The sequence below is a fragment of the Sphaeramia orbicularis genome, chromosome 6, assembly GCF_902148855.1.
Source record: "Sphaeramia orbicularis chromosome 6, fSphaOr1.1, whole genome shotgun sequence".
In the NCBI taxonomy this organism is placed as follows: domain Eukaryota; kingdom Metazoa; phylum Chordata; class Actinopteri; order Kurtiformes; family Apogonidae; genus Sphaeramia; species Sphaeramia orbicularis.
This window is the reverse complement of record NC_043962.1, coordinates 49927717-49940451: the sequence shown is the minus strand read 5'-3', so window position 1 is coordinate 49940451 and position 12735 is coordinate 49927717. Positions and strand designations below refer to the sequence as shown.

Genomic DNA, 12735 nt, shown 5'->3' with positions numbered 1-12735 from the left:
GTTCCCTCCACGCGGCTGTCTCCGCCCCGCCTTCTCTGTGGGCAGTCCCTTTTCCCATGTCCTGGTTGGCCACAGAGGTGGCCCTCCCCTCCACATGTCGGACCACCCCTTTCCGGGTGTAGGTGGGCCTCGAGTGTTCTCCGGTCCCCGCCCACGCTGTTCCCCGGGGGGGGGGGTCGGGCGGACCAGTCCGGAGTGTCTGATGAAAGTGACCCCTGCCCTGCGTATGGAATCTTCCACTGTCTCATCAGGCCTGTTTCAGGTTTCTCCATGCAGACAGACAGCCTCAGGTGGGAAAAAACGTCCGGCAGAGGCTAGGGGTCATCTGTGCAGCCAGAAGCTGCCTGAGTTCGGACCCGGTGGGTCTGTGTTCATTGCAGAAAGTCCCTCGGATGGATCAGGTAGATGTTTCAGTGAATGTCCATGCCCTGAACACCACAACAGGACCGTCTGGTCCGCTGACTTCCACCATGGGCATTTGTGCAGCTGTGCCAGAAGTCAGTCCTCCCCCCTGCCTGCAGCATCAGCAGCGGGGGTGGAGTCGGGTTGTGTGGAGTCCGGCTCCGGTGGTGGAGAAGGCCGGGGGTCAGCAGACCTGGGGGGCCTGCTGGGGCCCGTTGACGTTTGGCCGGTTCTGGAATTACGGCTGAGTGTTCCGGGAGGGGGGGGCGGGTTCTTGCGGCGTCTTTGTGGGTAGGCGTCCAGACCTGGACACCAACTTCGCTGCCTGCACAGAAACACAAGGGGGGGGCCTATGGTATATGGTAAAGTGGCGGAGCTCAAGCTCCTTGACAATTGAAAATATAACTGTTTAATCTGTATAATCTGTTTTATATCTGTTTTTATAACCAGCAGCATACTTTACCAGATCTTACAGACGTAGCACAGACGTCGCACAAAAATACAAGGGAAGTATAAAGTTATCAATACAAAGAAGTGGTTTAAATATTCTAACAAATTAGGCATAAAAGGGAAAAAAACACAGCTAGATGGTGTCATCTACGGTTACACATGCCTCAGTTTGTTTTTGCTTCATTCACCACATCTCAAAACATTTGTTACAAGGTTCCTATTGTTTAAATTCCCTGACCTTGTTTTTTCTCTCTTTGCCTCCCTTTAACTCATTCAGTTTTTGCACACCCAAAGTTGGCGTTTTAGAAAAAATACCCATGTTTACCCAATAATCAGCACATTCAAGCACAATTTCCCCATATTTTCTTTTTACCCATGGGTTTTGGAATAGGGGCCTCTCTGTCCACACCCCCGTCACTGTGCCCCGGCCGGTTTCCCATTTTTACATTTAGAACGTCTTCTAAGTGGTTTTTGTTCCTTGGCGAACAAAATACTAAAAAACCCTGATTTTTCTTTTCAGTTGTCAGCGAAAAAATCACCTAAAACGCTTTCAAGTTTGTTATAAACTTTACTCTACTGTATTTACATACAGTAGCAACCTTATACGATTTTTCTTTTTGGTTGAAGGCGAAAAAATCTCCCAAAAACGCCTGTACTCTATTGCATTTGCATACACTAGCAACCTTATACGATTTTCTTTTTGGTTGAAGGCGAAAAAATCTCACAAAAACGCCTGTACTCTATTGTATTTGCATACAATAGCAACCCGACTCAGGTCTATATATACATATATATATATATATATATACTTATTCTTATTTTTTATTTATTATTTTTTTATTTTCATTTTTATTTTTTTATTTTATTTTATTCTCTCTTTTTTTTTTTATATATATATAAACCCGAATCGCACGCCACTATTGTTTCAGTGATGTACCCAGTGACGTGAGTTTGGAACACAGAGAGTAACAGCCCCACACACCCCAAACTGTAACTTTCTCACCGTGTGTGGCGTTGAACTCAGTTCCGATTCCAGTGGTGAGACGGGCGGGGCTCGGGGCCGGTCCCCCGTCTGCGGTGTCGTTTTACCACGTGGCTACAGCCGCTTTTTGGCCCGTAGGATGATCAGTCCACCAACCTCCGTTCCCCGCCCGACAGCACACATGGAACCCTGCCGACAACGCCAATTTGTTATGGAAATGTTCAACTGATAACCCACACACAAAGAGGAGGAGAGAAAGTTAGAGTTAAAATAAATAAATGCATTTATTGAGAAGTCAATCACAGAGAAACTCTGTAAGTGAAGTCTGATTAAACAAGAGAAAACTAAAGATTATATAGAACCAAATCCAACCCCCTCAAACTATGATGTCATTCCTTACGTACATCGTACCACCCCATACTACTCCTTCTCTGCTCCGTGAAGAGGTCATAATGACCTCTCCACTCTAACCTTGCTTGGATCCAATCTGGAGTGCAGGCGCCATCCTCTATCTACACATTCAGACATTTAGGTGTTTGGGTTTTAACTCAAGGCAAGAACTCCGTTCCTGGGTTGGGGGTGTTACAGAGTGGTAAACATCACACATAATGAATAATGACTCAGCATTAAAAGAATATGTACTAACAGTATAAAATATAAAGAGTATAAAATATAAAAAGTAAATTTTTCCACCACACCTGTCACCCAGGACCTGTTTGCCATGGGAGAGCCTACCAGGGCATAAAACCCCCGACAACATAGCTCCTAGGATCATTCGGGCACTCAAACTCCCCCACCACGGTAAGGTGGCAGTTCAAGGGGGGAGGTCAATGTGCTAGTCTTTGTATATTTGTCTATGTTCATCTATATTTGTGCATGGCTTCTTGTACCAAACAGAAGTTTAAAAAATCAATGGGAGATGTCATGGTGGCTCTCTCCACTTCTCATATACTGCTTAGAACTGTAACTGAAATCGACTAAAGATTCAACAGGCTGTAATGTTTGGTGGCGATGAGCGATAAAATCCAGACTTACCCTTCAGCTCATTTTAATTTTAGGGCGACGGTCTATCTTTAGGATTTAGAAAATATATTTTGAGTGGAAATATTTGGAACTATAAGAATCCAGTGGCATGCCATACACTTGGTACCCAGGCCTTCAGTGGGGACTTACTCGACTTAATCCACCTCTCAATACCACCACTATGACGTCTCAATTAATCAGTCTCTAATGTCAAAAAGACTGGACAATGACAGGATTCATCAGGGTCATTAGGCTTGTGACATAGTGGTTCAGGGAGAATGAGATATAATTTTCACACATGGATTAGCTACCATAAACTCTAATTTAGGATGTGATTGAAGATATGATGCTGCAGTCTTATTCTCCATCATCAATAATAAAGAGTAATGCAACTATGGATGGAAATAAATATTATGAACCTAATTGTGACACTACATAAGCATTGTGTGCCAAAAAAAAGATGTCACAGTGAATGTTTCCTGTAATCAAAACCAAAAGTGTGCATATGCCACTTTTTTTTTGGGCCGGGCAGTGTATATTTTGATGTTGACCACATACTTTGACGTTGCAGGAATCTGTCAGTGTTCAGTACTCCAGGTCTGAACAGGAAGCCCAGCAGAGCTAGCAGGATGTTTACCATGTCCAACAAGTCCAACCCCCCACCCAAAGTTCCTCAGCCAGAGCGTCTGGATAAGGTCTACCAGGCCCTAAAGAAAGGCCTTCAGTGAGTAGACACCACACACTTAAGACAAAAAACACTGACTTTTACTCCAACTAACTGTTTATGATTTTCTTTTTTGTCTCATTAATTTATCATCTCTTAGGAAATGGAGAGAGGAAATATTAATGAAAAGTAACTGGACTAAGATGCTGTTCACTAAGCAGTCATAAATTGTCAAGAACTGTTTAGGCTTTTCACTTTTTCAGCATATAGTATGATACAGTATGTGTGGCCAAAATTACAGTACTATTCAGGTAAAAATACTAATATGAAAGTAGAAGAAACCTCAGGTTTGCATTTGGCTGTTACTATATTGGCCTGTTGGAGGCAGGAGGATATTTGGACTAAAAAGTGAAGTTAGGAAAATACTTGTGAGCTAAATACCAGCATACTGACTCAGAAAAGCAGAAAAATTGTATGAAACATTTGCATAACAAAACCAATTTGTTGGTCTTATTTAACTACAGCTCTCCAGCTTTTGTCATCAAAAACATGTTAATTCATTGAGGTTACTTCACTAACACATACTAAAATTGGAACAATACAAAGAAGATGAGCATGGCGTGAACATCAGAAAAGCAGTGATGACGTGCAAATTCATGAAGCGTTCCTCATTTTCCTCAATTTCCCAAGGGCTCTGTCCAAGGGATCAATAAAAGTAATTAGATTAGATAGAAGTTTGAGTCCATAGTAAATGTGCAAACTATAGATCACACTTGTCAGACCCTATCAAAGCCTAGCTTCAAAGATGAAACCCATCTATTGGCCAGAAAATGTTATGGTAGAAAAATAATCTACTAAAGGGCACCCAGTTCACTTCTTAGATAGCCCAAATAAACCAAATGAGACCAGAATGACTGCTGGGAATGTCTGGTGAGCCTTCAGAGACAGCAATGTCTCTTCACTTTGGCTTCACTTTCAAGTTGCAGTTATTTGGTAAAATGTAACAATCAGCAGATATCAAACATTATATCCAGGTGATTTTTTTGTATGAGTTTATGTAAGTCATAGTTTTATCCAGAAAGGCTGAATCATAAAAGCAGCAGAACCATGTTTTATCATCATTATCATATTATCACCTGGAATGTAGTTTCAGTTATATTCCATACACTGTGCATGTTTGTTTTCAGGTCATACTTGCAGGCCCATCAGATGGACTTGGACAACCTCAACCGACAGATGAAGGAATCCAAAAGGAATTCTCGATTGGTGTGCTTTAACACTTTTGTTTTTTACAGTTTCAATAAGTCCAGCATCAAACATATAGCTTTTGGTAAAAAATTGGACTAGAATTCATTCTCCTGTTTACGTCTTACACAACCCCAATTCCAACAATGTAGGGTTGGGGTTGTGTGTAAAATGTAAATGAATGTCTTGCCAGTGTTATAAACCCAAATTTTTATGAATAGAATCTAGAAAACAAAGTATTGAAACTGGGGAAATGTACCATTTTAAGAAAAAATATGGTCATTTTGATTTTGATAGTGATGACATGTTTACTAGGGATGCAACAGTACAGGTTATCCACAGTTGGGTACTTGTTGTGGTTTTTGAGTCACGATTCACGGTATGGTACGGACACAGAGGCTGGCTGGAGCCCGGCTGTGTGCCAAAACGTAACTGGGAGCTGATGGAGAGCCTTAAGGCTCATTTATGTTTGCTTTACGTACGTAAATAGTAGGCCTGTAACGGTACACGTACCGAACTGAACCGTTTCGGTACGCACCTGTTCAGTTCGGTACACAGCTGTACCAAAACGGCACAGTATGATGAGAAAATGAAAAAGGAATGAAAGACGTTGTTCGATGCGGAACTTTAAATCCATGCAAGTTTCACACGGACATATTGAAGGAGCACACATTGACCCAAAATATGAAATAGCAGTTGATATAAGGTTAAAAAAAAACAACAAATATGATGTGAACCTGGAAAGAAGAGACTGAAGATCCTCCACCATCATTACAGTCCAGTTTGGATCAGTTCAGGTCCTGGTGAAAGACGAGGAAAGAGACGTTAATAAGACGGTCGTTGTTTGGCCCCTATGAACTACAGTAGTTCTAAAACACACTAGCTCTGTCTGTCTGTCTGTCTATCACACATGCTGTATAATAGAGGAATAAATAGAATGTTGAAAGTATGTAAAGACTCACTTTCGTTTCACGACAGCGTTCGTTACGTTAGTTATGGACCGCACCCCCAGGTATATAACTGTGCGCCCCCCCTACCCCCCAGCTCCGACAAAAAAAAAATAAAAATCCCCTGTGCACACAGGCACACACAAATACACACAGTGTCCTAAACAGTTTGTTCTCTGTCCTAAAATAAATTATTTGGTTCATTGTGTTGTCAAAGTTTCTCTTCAGTTTGTTTAAACAGAATACCAGTTTACCCTCTTGTTAATGTTGCACTTCATGTGGATTTTTTTTATTTTTATGCAGAATGTGAACTGACAGAACTGTGATTAGATTTTTCTTGTTTGTTCGAAACTACCTTTCAGGGAAAAGTGCAATACTAATATTTAAAATACATTTAGTAATATTAATAATTTATTTTATTCTCTATTTGATTTGTAGCAGCAGAATTATATTATTCCTGTTTTTCTATATTCTATTGTCTCCAAAAATTGGGGGAAAAATGTAAAAAAAAATTCATAAATGCATTAATAGACATTTTGAGGGGTTTTCTTTCTTCCCATACCGAAAAAAACAAAACAAACCGTGGCTTTGAAAACCAAAAACGTACCAAACTGAAAATTTTGTGTACTGTTACAGGCCTAGTAAATAGGCATTTCCATTTCTAATGTTGTCATGCATCACTGCCTTCATACTTTCATGCGTTCTGTATGTTGGAATGATCATTTCTCAATCAATCCACCAGAGGGTGTTGCTCTTAATTACCATATTGGCCGAGTACCATGAAAAAGAGTAAAGTTTTTTGAGAAGACGGAGGTCGATAACAAACATGGTGATGACAGAGGAGGTTTCACTAATGTGGATACCAATGTTAATACTGAGAAGGGCTGTGCTCTGCGTCTGGCTTGGGCTGCATTAAGCATTAGATGGACTCCACGCCCAGCTCCAACCAATGACAGTAGAATTCCGTAAGTCAGTTGTCTTTCAAAGCTCTAATATAAACAGGAGTAGTCCGGAAACGTAATTTGAAAATCACAAACGAGCCATACCGCAGTGCATGCTTGTACAGAACCATGAGGGGTGTACTGAATGGTATGATCTTTACTGTTGCACCCTAATGTTTAGCTTTATCTAGAATCCCCTCTTCTCTTAACAACAGTCCTTAAATGTTGGGAACCAAGACTCAGATTTTTAACACTGCTGAAGTGGTAAAACACCCAAATCAACATCCAGTATTCAGTGCTGGAAAATTAACACTGGTAGTTATACTATGGACTGTGATGAGGTTACAACCCAAATGCAGCACAGTTTTTGTAGTTAAAGGTTGGTTTTATTAAGAAAAGTGCTTAATATGAGGGCAGAAAAAAACACAAATGTAAACTGACAGTCTTAGACACTAGTAGAGTTTGGAAATGTGAAACGTCACATAGTCACAGACATAAGGCTCAGGAAATCCAACAATCCAGAATCATGGTCAAAGACAATAATGCAGGTCGAGTTCCCAGGGCTGAAGTGAAGATATGTGGTCAAGTCAGGCAGAGACAAAACTAGAATCACATATCTCAGGGTCACAGGCAGAAAACAGCTCAGGTTATCAGGGCTGAGGTGAGGAGACATGGTCGGGCCAGGCAGAGTCAAAAGCAGGAAAATCCAAAAATCACTGAACTCAAGGTCACAGATAGAAAACATGTCAGGTTATTAGGGCTGAGACAAAGAGAGGGGGTCAGAAACAGGAAAGACAGTTCAGGATGAATACTGGAAAGCAGCAGGATACAAGGACAATCTGGCAATGGGTGGATGAATCTGTGCTACATAAATACTGGTCTGCTGATTGGGCACAGCTGGAAGAGACAGGTGGAATGGGTTTGGCTGATTAGGTGTGGAATGGTGAGGGAGAGGACAGCAGCAGGGGGTCCCAGGGGAAACCAGTGTTGCTGACGAGGTGGCAGGGTAAGGGAGGAGACAACAGAGAAGCAAACTGTGAAAATGGACAATGCAATACAGAGACAAATAAAGATAAAGTTTTTTCAATCTTAGGTAAATTTTCATTGTGTATGGGAAAAAAAGCAAAAGTAATCAATGAATTATTGACAGAATATTCATTCTGTCTTCACTTTAGTGTATATTCAGTCGTCCATTGCAGCTCTTTGTCTCGTTGGTTAGAATGTGGTTCATAGGATTATCTGAACTGTCCTTCACTTTATTCATGTGGATCTGACCACCATAGTCCCCAGTAAATCCAGCTTCAAACACAGGGCCTTAAATAACTTTACTCACAAACAATCACAAACCTCAGTATGCATTCACACTGCTTTAACATATTTATTTTATTACACTCAGATATTATTAGAGATAATACAAATCTCCACACATATTTGAAAATGATTATGATACAGTTGTAATTTGTAGATAGATTATTTGTCATGAAATGTCAATAAATGAAGTGAAATTCTACAAATAAAAGTAATTTTCAATGGTATTGAGTTGAAAGATGTACAAAATGAAAACATGTTAACAGTGGTCAAGTAGAGACCACAGTGGTTCTGTTCACTGTCAGTTAATGTAGCACAGGATGTAATGTGTTCACTTGAGGGAATGAGTACTGACCAGTTCTCTCCTGATTTTACAGGGTTTCCTATATGAACTGGATAAGGTGAGATCACCACACTACAAATGACTCATTAAATTGTACATTTAAATAAACAGGTACACTGAGTACCTGTTTAATTATCAAGTCTATCTTAACTATCAATTGTAAGGGCATGATGGCAGCATTACATCCTACAGCATAAAAATGAAGCTAAAATCTCACTGTCAAAATTGCATTTCCTGTTTTGATGCAACTTGGAGCCCAAGTATAGAGAAGAGACATAGAGGTGTCATTTATATCCTGGTTGGTTCCCATTTGTGACCGATAATTGGGCATCAAATGACTCATTAACAATAAATATGGCACTTTATGCACAAATCAATCTTACGAAACCCAAGTCTGAAATCACCTCTAGTAGAAATCAATTGGAAATGCACTATAAAGACTAACATGGAAGAGGCAGGACTATCACTGTACCCGCACCCATGGAAGAACAAGACATTTTGGCTTCAAATTCAAATTTGTAGTATTCTTATCTCAATGTGGCCATGTGCTTCACTCTGACAGCAAGTGAAGTTGACAGAGAGATTCATCAGAAGATTGGAGTTCCACCTTAGTAAGGTAAGATCCACATCAGAGAAACTTATAAAAAATAAAACATGATAGAGGCCTTTGGAAAAATAGCATGTATTGGCTGAAGAAACTAAAGACTAGAATGTGTACAACTTTTACTTTTCAGTGTCCCCTCACATCAATTGGAGGGTTACCATATGTCTGCAGATAACATTTTCCTCTCAAAACCAAAGATAATTTATATTTAAATGCAAAAGTAATAGAATTAATGAATAACACATATAAAAGAAGTACTTTGATGTAAATCCTATTGCTTATCCTATAGCTTCTTTTTACATTGAAATGTACATTCTATCCTGTGAAGGACAGATTTAAAATAAAACCATCATGAGAATCAACAACTTTTACAGCAAAGCTTGTAAGATACAGAATATTTTTTATTTGTGCTGACAGAAATAATAAAGTCCACTTCTGTATGCCAAATGCAGCTGTTTATTCTCTCTACCTGTTGTGCTGGGCAATAACAAACTAAGAATGTTGTCAGATGAATCTGATTTGGCTTTGCCACAAAGGTTTACCTTATTTGGATTTTTTAACTTTCTGGTACTCATAAAAGTCATTGTTTCTGTGGCAATCTTAACTACAATCTCTACACATCAAAGACACAGTTTGCGATTCTGTACTTTTTATTATAGACCAGTCTTTGCACTGAAATGCAGAGAAACACCTGAAACACTAAACACTCTGATGTAAAATAAAGGCTGATCTCACTCTTGCAAACTTTGTACGAGTATGTATGCCCCAGGCTTTGATCATTCAACCAGAGTAGCTTGAGGACACAAATGCTTTGCAGTTAGCAGGGACAAATAATTCTTTGTGGAATTAGCTCTATGGTATTAAAAAGACTACAAAGCTCATCAGAAACACTGAAAGTGTGTGCATCTGTTTGTCCAGATTGAGGAGCTTTATGAAGCCTACTGCCTGCAAAGGAGGCTCAGGGATGGAGCCAACAAGATGGTGAAGGCTTTCACAGCCTCACCCACCAGCAAAGACGCCAAAGAGAGTCTAGCAGAGGCCAGTAAAGGGTACAAAGAATACACAGAGGTAAGGATAGGGGGAAAGACAGATGAATGTAGGAATAAAGAATAACAGAAAATCCACAATAATCCTGTGTCCTTCTCTGCAGAACATGTGTATACTGGAGAGTGAGTTGGAGAACCAGTTAGGAGAGTTTCGTATTAAAATGAACGGTGAGAATGAAAGTATTTCACAGTGTCCCCTCTTCTGTCACAGTCACTCACTCTATATCCTTGTTGAATTTGGTGCTTATGGCCACCAGTTATCAACTGGGATAATGCACAGCATCACATACTGGAACATTTTGGGGACTCAACCAAGGTTATAATAGTTTTGGATTTTTAATTATAGTTTAGTTTTAATTAGTTTTGACTTTTTTTTCTCTTATTCAGTTAGTTTTAATTAGTTTTTAGAGCAGGTTTGTTAGTTTTTATTAGTTATCGTTTTTTTCTGAATGCTTAGTTTTAGTTTAGTTTAGTTTAGTTTTAGTATTAGTTTTAGTTATTTCATATATTTTATCTTCCTCATCATCCTATTCAAAGAAATTAGTGAGGCATGGATATGGGTTACCCTGGACACTTTATTTGGGGGTCGGGTTAGGGCGGCTCATGGACTGAGCAGAGACACAATGTACCGTACAATGTATAAATTCCCTATAGCAGGTTGAGGTGGGGTGCAATCCATACACGTCACTTACGTGAAACAATGCGAAGATGTGCAAAGCAGGAGAGGAGATGCACAAAGCAGCCAGCAGTTAAACCAGATAGAAACATATATAACCAGCTAACCAGCAGTTAAAGCAGATAGAAACATATATAAACCAGCTAACCAGCAGTTAAAGCAGATAGGAACATATTATAAACCAGCTAACCAGCAGTTAAAGCAGATAGGAACCTATTATAAACCAGCTAACCAGCAGTTAAAGCAGACAGAAACATATATAAACCAGCTAACCAGCAGTTAAAGTAGATAGGAACATATTATAAACCAGCTAACCAGCAGTTAAAGCAGACAGAAACATATATAAACCAGCTAACCAGCAGTTAAAGCAGATAGGAACCTATTATAAACCAGCTAACCAGCAGCTAAGCAGACAGAAACATATATAAACCAGCTAACCAGCAGTTAAAGTAGATAGGAACATATTATAAACCAGCTAACCAGCAGTTAAAGCAGACAGAAACATATATAAACCAGCTAACCAGCAGTTAAAGCAGATAGGAACCTACTATAAACCAGCTAACCAGCAGTTAAAGCAGATAGGAACCTATTATAAACCAGCTAACCAGCAGTTAAAGCAGACAGAAACATATATAAACCACTTATAAACATATCTAACCCAGTTCCTCATCAGTAAACCACACCTTAGCAGATATCTCATATCTCAATCATCTGCAGTTCCATTATTAGCCAACTTTGCTTCAGTTCAGTTCAGCTAGCTGTAGCTAGTAACATCAAACGTTTTTTAACATTCTAACAGGTTCCATACCTCTGTAATTGGATTAGTTTTCATCCTCCTCTTTTCTCCTCTTCTAAACTGTGCAGTTCAGGGCTTGGAAGGCCTTTTCATGGTGATAAACTCTCCAGTTTTAACCTGGATGCTAGTTCAACACTGACTGTCCTTTAGCTCTGCTCTGTCTCTGTCACTCACGCGCACACACACGGTACGCCAAAAAAAAAAAAAAAAAAAAAACAGACCCATGTATCACTACAGTAAACCCCAGACAGGACTGTGCTGCTGTGTCCCAGCTTTAGTCTGTATGTTCCAGGTAGAGTGGGGACCAGAAGACCACTGGAAACCACCAGTGAGCACACATGACAGACTGGGAAGTGTTGTATGGTGTCACCAGCTCAAACTGCTGGAGCCAAATAAATCAATTTCATATCAATCCGACATTGACAAAGACGAAAACGAAGGGAATTGTATCCATAATTTTTATACGTTTTAGTTAGTTTTGTAAGCTCACGATACAGTTTCAGTTAGTTATCGTTTTTTTCTTTTAATTAGAGTTTTTATTCATTTCAGTTAACGAAAATGTTTTTTCAATTTTAGTTTTCGTCATTTCGTTCGTTTTCGTTAACGATAATAACCTTGGACTCAACTACTCATCTAATACTTTATATTTGGCTTGCATTATCTGTTGATTGACAGATGTGGGTATGTGCTTTTTGCCAGATTAAAGCACTTAAACATTTAATTGGACAACATATAAATGTTCACAATTTGAAAGAAAAATATTTCTGGTCATGTACTATGGCCAAAACACCTAAAGGTGTATGGACGACAGACCACTTTGGTTTACCTCTTAGCTGACAAGTAGAGAACAAGGAGAATAATAATTAAACCCGCAAGTGGCATTGAGTGGCCCTCGCCACGGGAACATCCAGTAAAAATATGTCCATCATTCAGCAGGTGTAGGTCTAGCACCAAATTTTAATGTCTTTTGATGAATGGGTATAAGCCTGGGAGATTGACAACAGATTCAAATTTGAGCCAAATTGGTGTTCTTATGTCTAATGCAATTTTTGTAAAAAGGTAAATTTTTATGGGGCGCTTTAGTGCGAGATTATTATTATTATTATTATTTTTTTGATAGATTGGTGTAGACCTGGGAGTTTGATAACTGGTTCAAATTTGAGCCAAGTCTGAATCCAAAATTGAATCCAAACTGATTCAATTTCCGTTTAGGTAAATTTGTAGGGGGCGCTATAGTGTGAAATTTCAATGTCTTCTGATAAATGGGTGTAGGCCTGGGAGATTGACAACTGAATCAAATTTGAGCCA

At 39.5% G+C, this 12735-nt stretch overlaps 1 protein-coding gene across 3 annotated transcripts in view; it reads left to right on the top strand.

The window, feature by feature from the left end:
• Window positions 1-12735, top strand: part of LOC115420819 (rho family-interacting cell polarization regulator 1-like) — a 186691-nt gene that overhangs the window by 99060 nt on the left and 74896 nt on the right. For all 3 annotated transcript variants that reach the window (XM_030136365.1, XM_030136364.1, XM_030136363.1), the window contains 6 exons: window positions 3429-3581; window positions 4709-4787; window positions 8340-8363; window positions 8868-8921; window positions 9828-9977; window positions 10060-10123. In XM_030136365.1, the coding sequence (XP_029992225.1) occupies window positions 3429-3581; window positions 4709-4787; window positions 8340-8363; window positions 8868-8921; window positions 9828-9977; window positions 10060-10123 (524 nt within the window). The remainder of the gene's footprint in view (window positions 1-3428; window positions 3582-4708; window positions 4788-8339; window positions 8364-8867; window positions 8922-9827; window positions 9978-10059; window positions 10124-12735) is intronic.